The 22,280-nt window shown below is 44.4% G+C and overlaps 1 protein-coding gene across 1 annotated transcript in view; it reads left to right on the forward strand.

Moving 5' to 3' along the window:
* The window catches only part of GABBR2 (gamma-aminobutyric acid type B receptor subunit 2), an 856,335-nt gene that overhangs the window by 602,107 nt on the left and 231,948 nt on the right, over positions 1 to 22,280 (forward strand). Inside the window, exon 12 of the mRNA XM_075921529.1 lies at positions 2,462 to 2,569. Within this exon, the coding sequence (XP_075777644.1) occupies positions 2,462 to 2,569 (108 nt within the window). The remainder of the gene's footprint in view (positions 1 to 2,461; positions 2,570 to 22,280) is intronic.

The following is a 22,280-nucleotide window of genomic DNA, read 5'->3' on the forward strand; positions in this document are numbered from 1 at the left end:
CCCCTTATATCCATGCAGAATGTTGCTGTTAGGATCATCTTTCTCACTGTTGCCCAACCATATTTCCTCTTCCCCTGTGTCCATCCTTCACTGCATCAAACACAACTTCCTTGTCATTAAAGTCCTTTACCATCTAGTTCCATGCTATCAATCAAATGTAGTAACTTGGGGTATGTCTACACTACAAAGTTAGTTCGAACTAACGGATGTTAGTTCGAACTAACTTTCATAGGCGCTACACTAGCACTCCGTTAGTTCGAACTTAATTCAAACTAACGGAGCGCTTAGTTCGAACTAGGTAATCCTCATTCCACGAGGATTAAGCCTAGTTCGAATTTACTAGTTCGAATTAAGGGCTGTGTAGACCCTTAATTCGAACTAGTGGGAGGCTAGCCCTCCCCAGGTTTCCCTGGTGGCCACTCTGGCCAACACCAGGGAAACTCGTCTGCCCCCCTCCCAGCCCCGGAGCCCTTAAAGGGGCACGGGCTGGCTACGGTGCCCGTGCCAGGTGCAAGCCTGCCAGCACCCAGCCAGCAGACCCTGCACCTGGCACGGATCGAGCCAGCCACCCGATGCCCCCCAGCCCTCCCCCTCTTCCCGGGACCAGGCTGGCGACTCCCGGGAGCTTGCCCGGGACCACAAGAGGCGGGCACCCGCCTGGGCTAGTGTGGACATCGTGGACCTCGTCCACGATCTCCGCACTAGGCACAGAAAAGTGGCCGGCTAGGGCAGGAGAGCTGCCAGCCTGGCCACCCAGGAGCAGGTGTGCATGAAAATCAAGGGGGTCCACTGAGACCCCCGACCCTGAGCCCTGAGCTTACAATGGCCGTACTGGGTCAGACCAAAGGTCCATCTAGCCCAGTAGCCTGTCTGCCGACAGTGGCCAACCCTAGGGACCCTGGAGGGGATGGACCGAAGACAGTGACCAAGCCATTTGTCTCGTGCCATCCCTCTCCAGCCTACCACAAACCTTGGGCAGGGACACCACTCCTACCCCCTGGCTAATAGCACTCCATGGACCCAACCTCCATAACTTGATCTCACGTCCCTTTAAACTCTGTTCTAGTTGTAGCCTTCACAGCCTCCTGCAGCAAGGAGTTCCACAGGTTGACTCTTTGCTTTGTGAAGAACAACTTTCTGTTACTAGTTTGAAGCCTGCTACCCATTCCTTTCCTTTGGTGTCCTCTAGTCCTTCTTTATGGAACTAATGAAGAACTTTTCTGTATGCACCCTCTCCACCCCACTCCTGCTTTTAGAGACCTCTATCCTATCCCCCCTCCGTCTCCTCTTTTCTAAGCTGAAAAGTCCCAGTCTCTTTAGCCTCGCTTCATATAGGACCTGTTCCCAACCCCTGATCATTGTAGTTGCCCTCCCCTCTCCCAGCCTCTCTCTTCCCCTCTCCCACCTCCTTTTCCCAGTCTCCCCCAGTTTTGTTCAATAAAGACAGATTCCATTTTTGAACACAATTGTCCTTTATTTTGTACATCAAGAAAAGGGGCTAGGGAAGGGTAAGTGGAAGGAGGTGAGGGAGGAATGGGGTACGAGCCCCCGATGGGGAGGACTGGGCTGGCTCTGTGGGTTTCTGGGGGTGGAAGCTCTCCTGCAGCCCCCCAATTGTCCCCTCTCCCCAGATGGTAGCCTGCGGCAAGTGCAGCCAGGCTGATGGCCGAGTGCTGTGATGTGCCCAGTGTGGGTACTTCGGGCATTCCAAGCCATGACTGGTTTGCAAGCGGGACACCCCTGAGAACTGTCTGTCCGGGGTGGGGGTCGGGACCCTTTAAGCGCAGCCCTCGGCTAGCCTGAGATAGCATCTCCACGCTCTAAGTCCTCCTCTGATGCCCTGCCGGCACTGCTTCCGGCCATCCTTAAGCCCGGTTCAGGGTCCACTGAATGTGGACATGCTAGTTCGAATTAGCAAAACGCTAATTCGAACTAGTTTTTAGTTCTAGACGCATTAGTTCGAATTAGCTTAGTTCGAATTAACTAATTCGAACTAAGTTAGTTTGAATTAGCGCTGTAGTGTAGACGTACCCTTGCTGAGCTATTGACTGCTGCTATAGCTCTACCTATGATGCAGATCCTGATAGCACTCTTGTTTGTTTATCTCTGAAGCAGAATTACAGCTCGGTAGAGTCACACTTTTATATCTCCTTTTCATAATCTGAAAAGTTAGAGTAGAAAAGAGAGGGAAATTGCAAAGAAAAAAGTGAAGGCAGGAAAAGAATTCAGTATTCATTTTATTTTGTTCAGTCAGAACGAAAACAAGATATACTGGCATTAGAAAACTTCAGAGTCTTCAGAACTTCATAGTTTCAATGCGTGGATGAGATGATGGTGTAGAGAGAAGGAGGTTAGATTAATTAGGAACTGAGGAAACATTTGGGAAAAGTTTTGGAATAACTGATAAACTTAACAGTAACATGTGAAAAACTAAAAGGCTGTGTCTTTGATTGTATCTTAGGTCCGGACTTGGATTCTTACAGTGGGCTACACAACTGCATTTGGAGCAATGTTTGCAAAAACCTGGAGAGTTCATGCAATTTTCAAAAATGTAAAAATGAAGAAAAAGGTGAGGAAACAACTGTTCCTATCACAATTCATCTGTGGTATTGTTATACCCCGGATAGCCATACTTCCCTTGGTGCTGTGCAACTCTGCCCTCCCTTTCAGAAAAAATATCATGTTGAATCAACAGAGCCCTCCATAGTATTCCATGGAAAGAGCTGTTTGGACAATCAAGCTGTGAGCTTTGAAATGGTTGGTGAGTTTAAGAGAGGGATGTACATTTGCAGAGTGGTTCACAAAATGCAAAGTCTAGAGGAACCTTTCTCCTCACTGGTTTATATCATATAATATATAAAGTTCCTCCAGCATCCATAAATCTTTAGGGAGCACACCTATGGGTGTTCCAAAGTCTCTGGCTGTCAGATGTTGGGATCGGATGATTGAATGGATCATTTGATTATTTGTTCTGTTCATTCCCTTGGCTGTACCTGGCATTGGCCATAGTTGGAAGACAGGATAAAGGGCTAGATGGACCTCGGTCTCACTCAGTGTTGGCAGTCCTTATGTTCTTATTAAGTCCGCTTGTACCATCTAAAATATAAGTGTTGCAAACAAAAGTTTCTCATAGGTTGCTAGGAGGGGATGAGATAGAATAGTTATAAGATTTTGTTCTAATTTTGCTTGGAAAAGAATAGATGCTTGTCAAGATCAATCAGAATTAAGCCACAGTAGAGGTCAGAGCAAGAGTAGGAAACTACAGATATCTTTTTGATCCAAAATGTTTTGCAAATTTAGAAAAGCCAGGTTAGAAATATAGTAGCTCAGACCTTTATTTAGTATGTTTCGATTCCTGTCTTGTTTTTCCAGTATAGTTTCTTCACACATATGAAATGTTAGATAGTTTTCTTTAAAAACAGAAGACTAGGGACACTAAGAATTAATAAAATACCTTATTATTTCTACTGTAAGAGCACCTGAAGGTCTAATTGTGCTACGTGTTGTATGCATAGCTGGTAAGAGGCAGACCATACTCCAAAGAGTTTGCAATCTAAGTAGGCAGAAGGACAGTTACCATTTTATAAATGGAAAAATCAAGGCACAAAAAAATTAAGTGATTTCTCCTATGTCACATAGTAAGTCTGTGAGGGTATATCTACACTACAAAGTTAATTCGAACTAACAGCCATTAGTTCGAATTAACTTTAATATCATCTATACATGCAAACCACTAGTTCGAACTTAATTCGAACTAGCGGAGCGCTTAATTCGAACTAGGTAAACCTCATTCTACGAAGACTAACGCGTAGTTCGAATTAAGTAGTTTGAATTAAGGGCTGTGTAGCCACTTAATTCGAACAAGTGGGAGGCTAGCCCTCCCCAGCTTGCCCTGGTGGCCATTCTGGGCCAAACCAGAGAAACTTTTCTGCCCCCCTCCCGGCCCCGGAGCCCTTAAAGGGGCATGGTCTGGCTACAGTGCCCGTGCCAGTTGCAAGCCTGCCAGCACCCAGCCAGCAGACTCTGCACCTGGCACGGCATGAGCCAGCCACCTGCTGCCACCCAGCCCTCCGCCTCTTCCCAAGACCAGGCTGGCAGCTCACAGGAGCCTACCCGGGGCCGCAAGAGGTGGGCGCCTACCTGGTCTAGTGTGGAGATTGTGGACCTCATCAAAGTTTGAGGGGAGGCCTCCAACGTCCACGACCTCCACACTAGGCACAGGTATGCGGCTGTCTAGGGCAGGATAGCTGCCAGCCTGGCCATTAAAGGCCACATGCGAACCCAGGAGCAGGTTTGCATGAAAATCAAGTTGGTCCAGTGAGACCCCCGACCCTGAGCCCTGAGCTTAGAACATAAGAATGGCCATACTGGGTCAGAACAAAGGTCCATCTAGCCCAGTAGCCTGTCTGCCGACAGTGGCCAGCACCAGGATCCCCAGAGGGGATGGACCGAAGACAATGACCAAGCCATTTGTCTCGTGCCATCCTTCTCCAGCCTTCCACAAACAGAGGCCAGGGACACCGTTATTACCCCTTGGCTAATACCACTCCATGGACCCAACCTCCATGAATTTATCTCACTTCTCTTTAAACTCTGTTATAGTTCTAGCCTTCACAGCCTCCTGTGGCAAGGAGTTCCACAGGTTGACTATGCGCCTGTGTGAAGAAGAACTTTCTTTTATTAGTTTTAAACCTGCTGTCCATTCATTTCATTTGGTGTCCTCTAGTCCTTCTTTTATGGAAACTAATGAAGAACTTTTCTGTATGCACCCTCTCCACACCACTCCTGCTTTTAGAGACCTCTATCCTATCCCCCCTCCGTCTCCTCTTTTCTAAGCTGAAAAGTCCCAGTCTCTTTAGCCTCTCTTCATATGGGACCTGTTCCAAACCCTTAATCATTGTAGTTGCCCTTTTCTGAACCCTTTCCAAGGCCAAAATATCTTTTTTGAGGTGAGGAGACCACATCTGTACACAGTACTGAAGATATGGCATAGCATAGTTTTATACTTCCACTCCTCCTTCTTCCCCTGGCTTTCCCCTTCTAGCTCCCTCCTCCCAGGTTTTCCCCTCCCCTCTTCCACTCTCTCTCTTCCTCTCCCACCTCCTTTTCCCAGTCTTCCCAGAGGTTAACTCCCCCTCCCCAGTTTTGTTAAATAGAGAGAATTTCTATTTTTTAACACACGTGTCCTTTATTTTTTACATCAGGAAGGGGGGCTAGGGAGGGGTAAGTGGTAGGAGGTGAGGGAGGAATGGGGCATGAGCCCCCAATGGGGAGGACTGAGTTGGCTCTGCGGGCTTCTCGGGGTGGAAGCTCTCCTGCAGGGCCTCCTGGATCCTGACAACCCCCCGATTAACCCTCCCGGATGGCAGCCTGCGGCAAGTGCAGCCAGGCTGATGGCCAAGTGCTGTGATGTGCTGAGTGTGGGCATTCAGGGCACTCCAGGACAGGACTGCTTTGCTGTCCCTCATCGAGGTAGACAAGCAAGCAGGGAACCCTGTCCGGGGTGGGGGTCAGGTCCCTTTAAGCACAGCCCTCGGCTAGCCTGAGGCAACAGCTCCACGCTCTAAGTCCTAACCTGATGCCCTGCTGGCACTGGTTCCGGCCAGCCTTAACTTCGATTCAGGGTCCACTCAATGTGGACATGTGAGTTTGAATTAGCAAAACGCTAATTCAAATTAGTTTTTAGGTCTAGATGCACTAATTCGAATTAGCTTAGTTCGAATTAACTAATTTGAATTAAGTTAGTTCGAATTAGTGCTGTAGTGTAGACATACCCTGACTTGGCCAGGAATTGAATTCAGAGCTCTTGAAATCCAGTCCAGTGCCTTGACCACAAAAGCACATATTTTCTTATATTTTAGTTCTTGTCTATATGTATTTTTAAACATTTAAGACCCAAATTTTGGATGCACTGGGTAAGATGAGAACATTCAGGCTACGTCTAGACTGCAAGCCTCTTTCGAAAGAGGCTTTTTCGAAAGATACTTTCCAAAAAGCTTCTTTCGAAAAAGAGCATCTAGACTACAATCAGTACTTTCGAAAAAGCAAGCTGCTTTTTCGAAAGAGAGCACCCATGCAATCTGGATACTCTCTTTCGAACACGCACAGTTAGCATTACATAGTGCCGTTTTTTGAAAGAGCACTTTCGAAAAAAGGCATTATTCCTCGTGAAATGAGGAATACCGCCGTCGAAAGAAAAGCCGCGTTCTTTCGATTTAATTTCGAAAGGACACGGCTGTAGTCTAGACGCAGGTGACGTTTTTTCAAAAAAAGGCTACTTTTTTCGAAAAAGCCTTGCAGTGTAGACACAGCCTCAGGGTACGTCTACACTGCACAGCTATTTTGAAATAAGCTATTCCAGAATTGTTATTCCGAAATAGCTTAATTTGAAATAACACATTTACATTGCAGGGAAGCCTCAAAATTAGTCCAAGGCAGGCTTCCCTAAGGTAGATGTGCTATCTCGATTTAGAACCCCAGGAGGCACTGGGGAGGAGTAAGTTAAAATGGCCCTGATAAGGGACTATTTCGAAATAGCAGCAGTGGAGCATCTACACATGGCTTATTTCAAAATAACTATTTCAGAACAGGCATTTTTCCTTATTCATTATTACAGAAGTTGGAATAAGCCATCTGTTATTTGAAAATTATTTTGAAATAACAGAATTACTATGTAGACGCTCACATTGTTATTTCGAAATAACACTAGCTATCTCGAAATAATGGTGCAGTGTAGATGGACCCTCAGAGATCCCCTTTCCTCTTTAACACTTCCATCTCGAGGGCCACCATAATGTGTATGCTCATTCTAGCTAGACACAAGAATTCATTTTCCGAGAATCTAACACTTGCTGCACAGAACAATGTTTCTCCAACATCTGAACAACTATTGCTCAAAGTTCTGCTGGTACAACTAAACAGTAATTGGCTCATCATTTATATTTCTAGCATTTTGTTTATATTGTGAATTTAATCCTTTACACCAAAATATGTCATTTCAAATGGTCTTTAACAGGAATGAATAATTCAATCCACAGGGCTTTCATTAAGAATTAAATTTACATTCTGACAAGCCATTTGCATTACACAAATTCTGTAGCTTATTCTGAGGCTAAATCGAAGGAGTTTATTTTGAAATTTGGCGCTCTTTGCACAGCGCCAAATTTCAAAATAAGGCACTATTCTGACAAATCCCTTAACCTTTGTGGAACAAGGGTTATAGGGACGCCAGAATAGCGCGCCCACTATTTCTGGAAATAGCGGTCGCTTTTAAAGATGCGCCGTTGCTATTCCGGGATACTTCCGGTATCCCAAAATAGCAACACAGTCTAGACATACCCTGATTGACTCTGCTCTGTTAATTATTAAATGTTGTTTTCTGCAGCCCTTATTCATACATTGACTAGTACCTTATTCCTGCGCTAGTCACTCCCATCAGCTTCAGCAGGAGTACTTAACAGCAAGGCACTACTCAGAGAGAATAATGGGTGGCAGAATCTGACCTGTAGCAAATAACTTGCATAATGCAGTTATTTATTAACAGTTGTGAATTAAACATTTAATTTTTTTATATAAAAGCATAGTATTGGGGAATGAATAATGTCTTCAAACACCTACATGCTGCCCAATAAACTGCTTTATCTTGAGAGATGCTGGAAATATTAAAGGCATTTCAGTCAAAACACTGATTTCAATATAATTTACCTGGTCTATGAATTGAAATGATAGCAGTTTCACAGTATTCCTTCAGTTCCCTTCCCTTTTCCTTTCTTATTCTATTTCCATAAAAGAGGACTATTTACTGACATAAAATGCAAATTAGCTAATTAGTTGTCCACACAAAGTGTTTAATTGTACTGTATTTTCCATCTTTAGTTTACCAAGATAGATAAGCTCTATTTAAGACAGGAGAAATGACTCAGAAACACAAAGTTCTTTTCTCGTACCATATGTTTTCCAACAGGGACAGTACAATGACCTGCATTGTAATTCTACTTCAGATTTGAGAGTGGGAGTTTATTGTTGTCCCCAAAATAGAGTAATAGTACCAGTAACCACTGAACCAATAGCAAATGCACTATTGCCATTTTCAATCAGGTTTAGCATACAGAGAGTAGTTTTTAAAAAAATTATCCAAGCCTGGGTCAGTCACATTAATAGCAAATCAAACAAATTGAAATTCTAATATTTTTAACTTGAGGAATAATGGATTTATCTAAACAGTGGTTTAACATTTTTTGCTGTTACTGTGTCATGTTGGAATAGATTGATCAAGAAGCACAAAATCTTAAATTAGTTAAATACCCTATTGTTTAATACTTTATGGATAGTTCTGGGTCCATTTATTCATATATGTCCAGTTTCAGTAACATGTTGCTTTTAGGTGCATTACCTTGTTAGTCTTCATGGTTAATTTAGGCTGAATATCAGGACAGTATTCTTAAGAGTGAAAACTATTAGATTGTGAAATAGCCTCTCCATAGTTCTAGAACTCATCACTTGATTCATTTAAAGGTAGCGATGAAAAGAATAATGAAAGGAATCATTTTGTATTAGTAAGGAAGATAAGTTTACCTAATAATTTTATTTCTACCTCTAACGTATATAGTTCAACCTATAAATAATTTTTGATCTGTTTATATATCAGCAGATTTCTTTCTCCTTCCAAAAACTTTATAGAATATGAAGTCTTATACTCAAATATACCTCTCACTGTAATGACACTTTTGTCCTGCTAGTGTGGAGGTTATATGGGATATAGTCATAACATATTGTATGGTCAGGGCCGCTGATGGGCAAGGCAGGGGGAGGGGTCAGCTGCCCCAGGTGCATCTACGTTGCACCCTTACCTCGAAATAAGCTATGCAAATTGTGTAGCTTATTTTAAGGTAATTTCGAAATAAACTTTAAACTTTATTTTAAAATTAAATAAAGCACTATTCCTACAAGTCCCTTAACCTATGAGGGCTGCAGGGATGCCAGAATAGCGCTCCCATTATTTTGAGATATATTTCAAAATAATGGGCACATTTAAAGACGTGGAATAGCTATTTCAGGATACTTCCGGTATCCTGACAAAGGGCTGTTGTCTAGATGTAGCCCCTATGATTTAAAAGGGCCTGGGGCTCCCTACCACTGCAGCTGCTACCTTGGCAGAGGCAGCAACCAGAACCCTGGGCCTTTTAAACCAGTGTTTCTCAACCAATGGTACAAGTACCCTTAAGGTACTCGAGAGAAGTCTGGGGAGGTACCTCAACACAGCTGAAATTTGGAGAAAACTGAATTTTTGTATTAATTTTTATAACGCTTTATTATTTTTGTACTTTTTACACCCTAAAATTTCATCGCCCGCCCGGCTACGATTAAGTTGTTTAAACAAATGTGTTGCAATGGTAGAAAAAAATGGTGTGTCTGAAAACTAGGTACTGGGGATACTTCTAATTTTTTTAAAAAGGGGTACTTCTAAGTTTGTTTTTGAAAAAGGGGTACTTTATAAAAAAAAAGGTTGAGAAACACTGTTTTTAAACTAACCCCAGAATCCCTGGCAGCATGCACCTGGCGGTATTGGGGGAATCCAGGCCCCTGCCTTGCCTCTTCTGCCTGAGGCCAGGCCTCTGCCCCCTTCACAGGAAATCCACTGGAGATCAAAAGAAATATTTGAAGACACAGTAGACTTGGCGGAGACTGTGATTTGTAATATTATGATTAGTTTAAACAATACTCCACATTCAATTTAGTTTTGTTTTTTATTTTAAATACTCTACTTTGCTGCTGCAATTGTTTTCGTTTTTAAAATAACCAACAAAAGCCAAAATGAGCTGCTCCTGCTGCCAAGCTGTTAACTGTCAAATGATATGGTATTCCCAAAGCACTGCTAACATCTTTGATCATTCCCATGCTAAAAAGAAGTAATTTAAAAGAATCACATTAATTTCAGCTACATTAGAAACACGGGAGTGCAGGGGATTCTATTTTTGTCAAATGGAAAAGGACACAGTCAGTAGGGAAAAGTTTATAAGAGCTCATTAGTGATAATGGAAAGTAGACTAGAATTAATATTTACTAAAAAGAACCCACCCACTTTTAACTTGGGCTCAGTCCTGCCTTGGTAAATCCTCTCTGTGCTGCTTCTGGCAGCTGAGGATTCTGCGCAATGGGAGGAGGGGGAAGTTGCCCACTTCAAGTATGTCCACACTACAAAGGTATTTCAAAATAAGTTATTTCAGAATAATAATTCCCAAAATAACTATTTCAAAATAGCGTGTCCACACTACAGTGAAGCCTTGAAATTAGTCCGAGGCAGGCTCCCCTAATGTGAACGCGCTACCTCAATTTAGAGCCGCAGCAAGCATTCGGGAGTAATTACTTTGAATGGCACTGAGGAGGAGCTATTTCAAAATAGCAACAGTGGAGTGTCCACACTTCAGCTCTTTCAAAATAGCAATTTTGAAATTGGTGTTATTTCTCGTGAAATGAGGGTTTATTATTCCGGAATAAGAAGCCTGTTATTTTGAAATAATATTTTCAAAATAACGGGCTTGCTGTGTGGATGCTCACCTTGTTATTTCAAAATAACGCAGTAGTGTAGATGTGCCCTCTCTGCACTGACACAGCAGATGTGCTGGCAGTGACGAGTGTCAAGAGGAGGAATGCCAATTGCAGAAATTCATAGTGCGTTCTGGCCTATCCTTAGCAGGCAGAACTGCTAAAAGAAGCCAGTCCTGCCTGCATAAATTAGCACAATTGTGAGGCTGCTGTATTATACACTGAATCCTGAACATCACCTCTGCTCCCTTCCCTTCCCCCCCTCGGGTGCACTAACCAAAACTCAGGAAACCTAAGAATTTGCACATAAAAGCTTCACAACAATTTTAAGAGTTTCATGATCTGTATTTGCCCTGTTTCAGCAAGTAATATTGTCCACTAGCAGACAAGTAAAATGAAGCATTGCACCATCTTAAATTTCTGTCGGCCATGTTTTATCTTAGTGTCAATATACTGTTAGAAGGTAAAGGCAACACAATTAAAAAACTAAAGTATTATCTTCTTCAAAGATTGGAATTTATGTTATTTTGCCATCCTTATTCCATTCTGTAATGCCACTACATAACAGTCTCTGTGTGCTAACATACTGCCAATCAGAAGCCCTAATTCATGTCTGGGGAAGGAGTAAGCTAACTCTATGTTGTTTAACCAAATGACGACTAGAGAAGAGATATGAAAATCTCAGTATATGGAAGCTGTAAACATCAAGGAGAGAGAAGTATGATTTACAGAGGTCCAAGCTGGTATGTATAGTAGTATGAAATATAGCAAAATAGTATTTAGGTTACATAAAAGAACATGTTACATTTAAAAAGATTTAAAATTAAATTTAATCAACCATTCAAATGCTCGATCATGTTAGAATCAAGTTTGTCTTAATTTGGCCCCATTGAGCATTTTAGCCAACATCCTATAGAAAAACTGTGGCATAGTCAAGGATAGAAATGTTTTTCATTATATGGCCTGTTTTTTCAGCTGTTTATATATTTGCCACCAAACTTGAATTGCTTGGGCTGAACTTTTATAATCCATATCTCTACCTCAGATTCAAAGTACAGTTAAACCTTTGTTATCCGGCACTCTGTTAACCAGAAAACTTTGTTAACCAGCGTTGCCCCCGGCCACAATACTGTCACATTTTCAGGCGCACAGGCCTGGCTTGGTTTACCATGATTGGCTTAAAAAAATTGTATTTAAGGAGTACTAATCATCTTTAACTCAAAATAGAAATGTGAGATCAACTGCCTCACACTACAAAACTACCAATATTAAAAACTTGAGTTTTATTATTATTGTCCATTGGTTTTTCCTAGCTTGATGGGGATCCTCAGATAACTGGAATTTTTAGATAACCGGAACGCCCTAATCCTCGAGCGTGCCGGATAACACAGGTTTTACTGTATCTGGAAAATTTCATCCAAAACAGTTCAGCCCCTGTTGATAACAAAGTTATGCAAAAATACATTGCTTTGCCCATGTTAAAATAGTTTGTTGACCTTTTCTTGGAATAGTTCTTTGAACTTTGAGTCCTCGCCATCTTAAACACCCTTTCAAAACATACAAGTTTAGCAAGAGCTTTTTGTACTTACAGCAAAAAACTCTAATGGATTTCCCAAAGGGGGTGTCTGATGATTGACTGAGTAAATCTGAAAGTTCCTAAGGCTAGGAAGGGGGGAAAAGGAATAAGATCCAAATTATTTTAGATAATCATATTAGCCCCACCAAAATGCAATATTAGGGTACGTGTAGACTACATGCCTCTGTCACCAGAGGCATGTAGATTAGGCTACCAGACATAGGAAAATGAAGCAGCGATTTAAATAATCGCCGCTTCATTTCAATTTACATGGCTGCCGCGCTGAACCGACAAACAGCTGATCAGCTGTTTGTCGGCTCAGTGCGATAGTCTGGACGCACAGGTGTCGACATCAAAGGTATTTGTCGACCACCCAGGTATGCCTCCTGGGATGAGGTTTACCTGGGTAGTCGACAAATACCTTTGATGTCGACACCCGCGCGTCCAGACTATCGCGCTGAGCCGACAAACAGCTGATCAGCTGTTTGTCGGCTCAGCGTGGCAGCCATGTAAATTTAAATGAAGCGGCGATTATTTAAATCGCCGCTTCATTTTCCTATGTCTGGTAGCCTAATCTACATGCCTCTGGCAACAGAAGCATGTAGTCTAGACGTACCCTTAGAGACCATCTGCTCTAAATGAACCAACATATGGAGACTTAAAATTTTAGGGTTTTTAGCCTTATTGTTCATTTGTTTATAATAAGAAGTGAGACAAATCTTCTGTTTGAAATTTTTTTCACAATGAATGTTTGGCATCTTGACCAAATGTCCCATAGTACATTCAAGTCATGGTGAATTTTTCAGGTGTGGTTTCATGGCATGTTTTTACAGGTGGTTATTATTCAAATGCGAATACAGCATGTTTCAAGAAGATCTGAGCAGCAACAGAAATCCAAAGCCTACAACATGGTAGCCAGAAGTGAAGCTTCCCTTCGCCCTTTCCCTGGCCTCTCAATAAACACACCTGTTTGGTTTTGAAAAAAACGAAATCTGTACTTATCTAACATTAAGAAAAGGTGGGCAGGGGGAGGGGGACTCATAACCTGGAGGGGGAGGGGGTTCAAGGCTAGGAGGGGAGTGGAGGGTAGCTAGATGTCCAACCTCAGGTGCGGGGACCTCGTCAGAGTTGGGGTTGGGTGGGTCGGGGATGACAGAGGATTGAGTAGGAGGGGGGGGCTGGAGTGGGGGCAGGGATGGCAGGGGAAGGGGTAGGGGTAACATTTGGGGAGGGGGCATAGACATCACCTGGAGAGGGAGCAGAGGCATCACATGGGGGGAAGGCCGAGGGGGAATGGGCATAGCAAGTGAGGCAGGAAGGTGGAAGCCAGGAGCAGCAGCATCAGGCGGGTGTGCCATCATGCGCAACATGATGGCACACATGTTGTCACACCGCTGCATGAGCTGATCCCATGCGCGGTTCTGCCACTTAGCGTCATTGTGGATCTTCTGCGCCAGGGTCTGCTACATGTCGCGCGGGATGCTGATATGCTGCCGCATGAGGTCTTCCTGGTGTGTGTTCGGGTTCCCTGGGCTTTGGTGGCTGGCTGAGAACACAATGAGGGAGAGGCAGTCAGTCATCCCTGCAGACACTGTCCCTGAGGCCGTGCCCTCCTCTGTGAGCAGCAACCAACAGTCCTCGGCACAGAGGAGGGGACTGTTCCAGGAGCAAGGCCATGTGTGGCCTGCACAGCGGGCCATGCCTCACAGGGGCCCCGAGGTGCCCAGGGGACTGTGCTGCCCACCTCCCCCCGGCCCATGGACAAGCAGGCAAGGGAAGTGTCCAGCCACAATGGGATCCCCTCAGGGGCAGCAGAGGAGCCAGGAGCAGCCTGGCCCTCCCTGGGGTCAGCACACACACCTGCAGCTTGCAGCATTGCCCGTGGGAGTGGGTGCTTCCTCGCATGTGCAGCCATGCCCGTGTGCTGTGTGCGGCTCTCCTTGGTGTGTCTGGGGTCGTGCCTGCACCCTTGTGGCTAGCCTGCGTCCAGCCGTGGCGCCCTGCCCTCCCGTGGCCGAATGTGTGTGGCCTCCCCTGAGCCTGGCAGCAGGATCCCACCCATGTCCAGGGATGCCTGCTGCGTCCGCATGCCGCACACTAATGCTGCACGAAGTTCCACATGCGCGGACTAGAGCACGATGTCCAGCCCAAACAGCCCAAGTGACACTCTCCCCCCGCCCTGTGTTTGTGATAAAGTGAGACCACTCACCTGAAGATCCCTCCCAGGCATCTGAGGTCTGGGAGATATCCTGGCTCACAAGCACCAGCTCGAGGGACATAGTGACGGTCTCCATCTCCTCTTCTGCCTCTGCCTAGCGCTGGCCCTGGTCCTCCTGCTCCTCCTCCACCGAGACCTCCGGCCAGGCGATGACAGGTGTCTCCAGGCCGGAGTCCACAAGGATGGGTGGGGAAGATGTTTCCCCACCCCCCAGGATCTGGTGGAGCGCGTGGTAATAGGCTTCGTCCTCAATGTCAGAAAAAGCCCTCTGTTCTTTTTTTTTACTTTCGGAAGAACACTATTGCATTGTGGACGTTCCTCAAGTTTTGTTGGTAAAACAGCTGTTTTTCCAACAAAGCTCTATAGTGAAGACATACCCTTAGTGGTGTGATTTTCCAAAGTGCTGAGCAATCAAGAACTCAAACTATGGTCACAGGAAGCTGCTGGAGAGTTAGCACTTCTGAAAAAACAGATCACTTATTTCATTGCCTAAATATGAATTTAGGAGCCAATCTTTAGACTCCGATTTTGGAAAATCTTGACATTGAAGTTACAAGTGTCAATAAGTGAGAACCTTCATATAATCTCTTTGGTGACTCTTGAAATTTAGTAAGTGTTGCCTTAGTTAGAGAGATCCTCTTGTATTTCATACTTGGTAATGCCAAACCTAAAAGGTCCCTTTATTTCAAAGCTAATCACAATCTGCCTTGAATTTTGAGCATAAATATTCCATATATGGCACTTTTTCAAACATTGTGGGGGACTAGCCTGACTTAAAGTAGAAGTACCCAATTTTAGGAGAAAAATACCCCATTTTAGTTGAACTGATACTTGTTATATGCAAGTTTTTCAGTCTGATATGATTTGATAAGACTAATCTCCCATAGCCGTGGAAAACAATGAAAACTTTAAAAGAACTGTAACTGCCCACAAATGGTGCCAGAACCATAATCTCTATGCATTATGAGAATAATGGGCAACAGAACAAAGAACACGTTGCTATACAGTATGAGACAATTCATTCCTGAATAGCTTGGAACAGGATCATAAATGTAATCAAGTGCATTGATGTCCCCAGCTATTTAGTAATGATGCATCATACTTTGCTACAGAATTGTTCATTAAAGAAAATATAGACTAGATATTTGAATGTTATCTCAAACAAAATCAGAACATTTCTTCCAACCCATTCAAGCCCTTTGTACTGTTCTTTCCAAAGACTGGGATCCCTTTTAGTGCAGGCAATGACAATTACACATTTCTTTTAGAAAATTCTCTACACACAGGGCCCTGTACAGCCCTAGGCTAAGCAGGTGCACTAATCAGAAGAATGAATTTGGCTTATAATGTTGGTGAGATGGTGAGCTTTCCAAAGATGGAACTGTGCAATATCATTCTATAGCCACAACTGTGTGGCGCATAACATGTGAGAGGGTTGATTTGTAATATTCTGTTTGGAAAAGTTCCTAACCAACAATGTTCTGCCCGGAGTCACTGGTCAATCAATGAATGATTTTATTTTAATGAGGTATATCTACAATACTTGCAATAGAGTTATGTGAGTGTAGTTATGTTATAAGTGAATTAGCTTCTTCTCCATTCTGTCTGGTCACGATTAATAACTGCTAATAAAGCGGTCGTTTTTCTAGTTTCTCTCTGAGATGTAAACTATTGCTGAAGTCCAGCGCTAGATTTGCAAGTGTCCTAAGAGAAGTTATGTTGAACCCTTTCAAAAAATCAGTGGTGTGACTACCTCTTTCCTTTTCCCCGCTGCTGTCAACTGTCTTTTCCTCTCCAAACTCCCTGAGCCGCTCTGTTGGGAATAACCTACCTTTATGGCTGAATGTAGTTGGCATTTGGCTCTTAGACTAGTGTTAGCATGCCAGACCTGAGGTTATTGGTGACCGAAGTTATCTGCATATAGACTCAGTAGCAGGGGGCCCTCACCATAATTCCCCAAGCTTTAAACAGCCTCCCTTCATCTAAGGCTTTCATGCCTCTCAGGAAGAGCCAAACAAGCTGCTTCTTCTGCCACTGTAGGGAGTGTATTCTGGACTGGTGTGAGACCTGGTGTTGGTCTTCCTGCCATGGGGGAAGGGGACCGGACTCGACGACCTCTCGAGGTCCCTTCCAGTCCTAGTATTCTATGATTCTGTAACTGCAGGTCATCCTCTAACTGGACCCAACCCTCCAAGGAGTCCTGCCTGAGCGCTTTCTTACTAGAGCAGTCCGTTTGTCCCAGCTCAGATCCATGACTCCAGACTTCCAGATCTTCAAGGAAACAAAAGTTATCGAAGTCCATGCTGGTGGCATTTTCAAGACCTTCTGAGGCAAACAGTTAGCAGCCGGGTCAGTTGGACACTGAGGCATGTCCTTGTGAGAGGAGAGGCATAGAATGCCTTCTCCAGTCTCAGACTCTAAGCTGTGTAAGGTAACACGGTTGTCTGACATCAAGGATGCATCGAAACCTAGAACAAGTTCCCTGAGCACCACAGCTGGCATTAGCTGAGTGGGGCTGGATATCCCATGGGTTTTCTGGTTTCTGCTGGCACCTGCTTAGCCATACTGACTTTGTCAATACCAAGAGAGACAGTACCTCTGCCGGTACCAGCCCTAGCCACAGTATTGCCTCCTTGTGCAACATCAACATCAACAGCGGCACAGGCAGGTTTAATGACTCAGCCTATCCACACCTCAGCATTCTTGGAACAAGCATCCCCACCCCCCAGGACCTGAAACATGGGAACTCTTGATCAAAGACATGCCTGAAAATCTTATATCGCTGGTGCTGCTGTCCAAGTTCCTGGACCTGATGTTGCCTGCAGGACTGTCATGGTACCCCCGAGGACCAATGACATCTGTCTTGCTGATAACAGGAAGGGCACCTCTGCTCCTGGAAGAGACTTGGAGTGAAACTTACACCTATCCTCAGTTAGATCCCATGACTTTGTGATCATCCTCCTCTGCATAGGAAAAAGAAACCTGGTCTCAGCCAAGGCACCAGCTTGGTACCAACCCTTAGGAGGACAGCTGGTACTAGTCTTGGTGGCCACCCACACCATAGGATTTAACCTACAGGACATGGGGGCTGTGTGGATACTGCAGAGCATCACAGATCTGGCTTCCCCCATATACTCCAAGCACAGGTTGGCTTCTGTGTGCCTGGGAGGGGGCACTTGACCCCAACACAATGAGCTGCAGCAGCAGCCTCCAGAGCAGGACCGTCCATAGCCAGTACTGGAAAGCACCTCCTCATCGTCACCAGCTAAGGCTCTGCTATCAGATCAGACATCAGCCACTCCATATGATCATAAAGTATTCCAGGAGCTTATGAGGTGGGTAGCAGCGATCCTGTGGACCCCGACTGAAGAGATGTAGGATATGCTGCACAAGGTATACAACAGTACACTTACCAGTTCTGGGCTGCTTATGCATTCCTATAAATGAGGTGCTGTTGGGGACAGGGAAGGCCTGCTTCCATAGCACTGACTTCAAAGTGGGTTGATTGGTGGTATTGGCCACAGGCTACCAGCAGTTTTCCTGATATGTGGGGCCTGATAGTGATAACAGCAAAGGAAAGAAAGCACATGGATCTTAAGATATTGACACAAAGATGAAGAGCAGGAGCACATGGGCTTGCATGGTAGGAAGTCATAGTCTGCCTCAAGCCTCCAGATGAGGATATCAAGCTCAACATGAAACATAACCATCTCAAGTGGCATGGCGTGCCGTGCTTCAGTGGCAAGTTCCCACTGCAGTTCAGGAGTGAATTTCAGACTTTGGCATTAGAAGAACAGCTGGTTGCTAAGCAATACCTCCAGGAGGCAGTGGATGCTGTCAGCTCAGTCTCCAGAACAATGGCAGGAGCAGTGGCCATGCACCACTCTATGTGGCTGTCCTTGTCAGGAATTCTTATGGAGCTTCAACCACAATTGAAGTTCTTTCTTTTGAAGGATGCTTCTTGTTCCACAAGACCTAAGCTGCCATGGGGTCCCTTTAGGACCATGCTTAGGTCCTTGAGGGTCTACACTCCAACCCTCAAGTGATGGCATGTCAGGCCTCAGACAACCCACAGATAGCTCCCTTAATATCAATACACAGCACCCATGACTTCCAGGTTACAGACTAGTATTTGAAGAAGCAATGGAGGCTCATAGACTCATAGGGTATGTCTACACTACCCCGCTAGTTCGAACTAGCGGGGTAATGTATGCATACTGAACTTGCTAATGAAGCCCGGGATTTGAATTTCCCGGGCTTCATTAGCATAAAGCCGGCTCCGCCATTTTTAAAAGCCGGCTAGTGCGAACCCCGTGCCGCGCGGCTACACGCGGCACGGGCTAGATAGTTCGAACTACGTAGTTATTCCGAACTATCTGTACGCCTCGTGGAACGAGGTGTACAGATAGTTCGGAATAACTACGTAGTTCGAACTATCTAGCCCGTGCCGCGTGTAGCCGCGCGGCACGGGGTTCGCACTAGCCGGCTTTTAAAAATGGCGGAGCCGGCTTTATGCTAATGAAGCCCGGGAAATTCAAATCCCGGGCTTCATTAGCAAGTTCAGTATGCATACATTACCCCGCTAGTTCGAACTAGCGGGGTAGTATAGACATACCCATAGATTTTAAGCCCAAAAAAGACAGTCATGATCATTTAGTCTGATTTCCTGCACATTGCATGCCACATAATCTTACCCTCCCTCTCCTGTGGTAGGCTCGTAAAGGCTGGTTGAGTTAGTCCTTAAACCTTGATTTGAAGACTCCAAATTACAGATAACTCATTATTTATTCTTGTACAAACCAGCAAGTGACCTAAGCTGCATAATGAACACACACACACCTAACATGGCTTGGGATCACCAGTCTCACACCCTGGAAACACTACTCTGTCCTCCCCGTCCGGTGTCCCATCTCTCCCCATTGAAGATATTTGCTGATAGCAGATGTGGATGGGCCACAAGCTATTGTCAGTAATCTCATTGTACCATCTCCTCCATACATTTATCAAGCTCAGTCTTGAAAGAAGTTAGGGGTTTTTTTTCCTTGTGGCTCATCTTGGAAGGATGTTCCAGAACTTCTCTGTTCTGATGGTTAGAAATCTGCATCTAATTTCAAGCCTAAACTTGTTCGTGACTAGTTTATATTAATTTGTACTTGTGCCAGCTTTGGTCCTTAAATAACTTCTCTCTCTCCCGGGTATTTATCCCTCTGCTCTATATATAGAGAGAGCAATCAGATTTCTTCACAGCCTTCATTTTGTAAGGCTAAACAAGCTAATCTCCTTAAGTCTCCTCTCATATGGTAGCTCTCCATTCCTCTGATTACCCTAGCTGCTCTTCTTTAGTTTGAATTTATCTTTCTTAATCATGGGATAACTTGCACACAGTATTCCAGATAAGGTCTCACTAGTGCCTTATGTAACAGTACTAATTCTTCCCTGTCTTTACTGGAAATACCTCATCCAGGAGTGGTCTGAGGCGGGCTGCGGCAGCTGGCGCCCAAGCGGAATGCGTGATCAGCGCCCCCACCTGCAGGGCCGTCAATGGACTGATGTCATCATCGGGCACCCCGGGCGTCCCGTTGAAGGTGGCGCCCTAAGTGGTGGCCAAGTCCGTCTATTGTCACGAGCTGCCCCTGACCTCACCTCATGCATTTTAGGTTTGCAGTAGCCTGTTCCATGGCCATATCACACTGGTAGTCCACAATCATCTTGTGATTGACCAGTACAACCACATTTTTTACATTATACTCCTCTTCTGTTTCTTTGAAGTGGTACCTCCCCAGCTTATAGCAGAAATTCTTCTTGTTAGACCCTAAGTACGTGATTTTGCACTTTAAAATTTCATCTCATTTTACTACTCCCATTTTCAAGTTCATCCAGATCATTTATAATGTTCTGGTCATCCTCCATATTGGGAATACCTCCCTACTTTGTGGCATTTGCAGATTTTGTTTACCTTTGCAGTATTGCTCTTCGAAATGTGAGTTCATACTCATATTCCACTCTTTTTCACCACTGCTTTGGAGTCCCACAAGCCATGACAAACAAGCTGGGTGTAGTGAGGTAGCGCTGCCATTTCTACCCTTTCTGAAACACAAGAGGGAGTGAAGGATGTATGTGCCACCCTTGAAGATGCCGCTGAGTTGGAAGTTCTCTAACACATATGTACTGCACATGCAGTCACCAGTTATAGAATGTATAGATGTTCTCCCGATCAGTTATTGTACATGAAAGTTACCTCTTTTTATTTGGAGTTGCACACTTGATAAAGGAGCTAAATCATATTTTCCTTTATATGAACCAGTCCCTAGAGCAGGGGTGTGGAACCCCATACACAGGGGCCAGATGCGGCCCCCAGCTTGCAGGCCTGGAGCACATAAAATCTACTAGGCTCCTCCCTCACCCTTCCTCCCCCCGGCTCTGGTGGGCAAGGGGAATGTGGGGAGTGTCTTTCTACTCAGTTGGGGGTCACGTCAGCGAGGGGAGTTTTTTGCTTCTCACTTGTGTGCAGCCCCTGACTGATTTGTCTGTGGGTCACAGCAGCCCCTGACCCAAAAAGGTTTCCCGCCCCTGCCCTACAGGCGAGAGCATTACCCATGGTGCCAGTAGCTTTCACAGCTACTTGTTAAAGGAATGTTGAAAATCTATCTTGGGTTCTATTCTTGGAGGTGGGGGAAGTATGGTTGAGTGGTTACAGATAGCACAACCTATCACATAGATATGGCACATTCATTTTGAAAGGCAATGTGGATTTGTGTAACACCTAAGCCTGCAATATTACAAATATAGGTTCTGTTTCCAGCTCTCTCCAAAGTAACCTTCTATACTCTTAGTTACTCCATCCATAAAATGGAGTGAATGATACTTATCCACCTCTTAGTGTAAGAAATATAAATTTTTCCTCAACAACAAGACTTGTGAAGTGCAGAGAATTATTAACAGCAATCAGTGGGTAAACTAGGATTAGAATTCAGGCTTCTCCTGCCCTCAGATGAGTGAAGAAGTAGTGTCCACTTTTCTGGTTCCAGGGTAGAACACTAGCTCTCTGTCTCCCAAGTAAGTGCTGTAAGGCCTGGGAGCATGATCAAAGCAGCTGGCATGTATAAAGCTCTGTGGGCTTTCTATTCTATTCTAGTTTATTCTAGTCTAGTCTATGTAGGTTCTTATAGCATCACTGTAATATCTGAGCACATTCCAATAAAGCATTAAATGGCATGACCAACATCTGTCAGATAATGTTTTTTTCTTTTCTCTCACCCTATCCTTAGCAAGAGAATCGTGGGTACAGTGTCTTTTTTTTTCTTTTTTTTTTGGTAGGGATTTTGCTGGTTTGTTTGTTAACACCCTGTTATGTATTTATATTAGAGAATACAAAATGAGGTGCTGTGCCTTGCACTTTGTGTGAAATGGTGAGGTTTGTGATAGTCCTAAATTTGGGGGGAGTTCAGCCTCAGACTGGCCTCTGAGAACATTCTGTGTCCTGAACAGATAAGCTTTACCCTTGTTATAGAAAGTTTTATTGCACTTGAGTAAAGATGAGCTTTTGTGGCCAGACCCACTTCCTCAGATCAAAGGAAGAGTTACTCTATTAACCCTACATGGGAAGTTCAAGAAGGAGCCGATTTGCCTTGGATCTAAGACTACTGCCAAAATCAGGAAATAACCCTATACTTTATTTTAAGAAAGTACAGGTATTAGAATTATTTCTCTCTAATTCCTCTTTTAACTTTTCTTTCTTAAGGGCCACTAGGGTACAGTCTTTTGTTTTCCTGCTCTATTCCGCCCGTCTTTAGACAACAACGCATAATCTTTCTAAGGGTTTAACACAAAGGTGATTGCTAAATCATACACACTAGCATATTCTTGGATTAACAACCCTTCCTAACCCTGGAGAATATCTGACCAGACAGCAGAACAGGGATTTAATATGTACTTTGGGGA

Source organism: Pelodiscus sinensis, chromosome 2 (genome assembly GCF_049634645.1).
Source record: "Pelodiscus sinensis isolate JC-2024 chromosome 2, ASM4963464v1, whole genome shotgun sequence".
Lineage (NCBI taxonomy): Eukaryota > Metazoa > Chordata > Testudines > Trionychidae > Pelodiscus > Pelodiscus sinensis.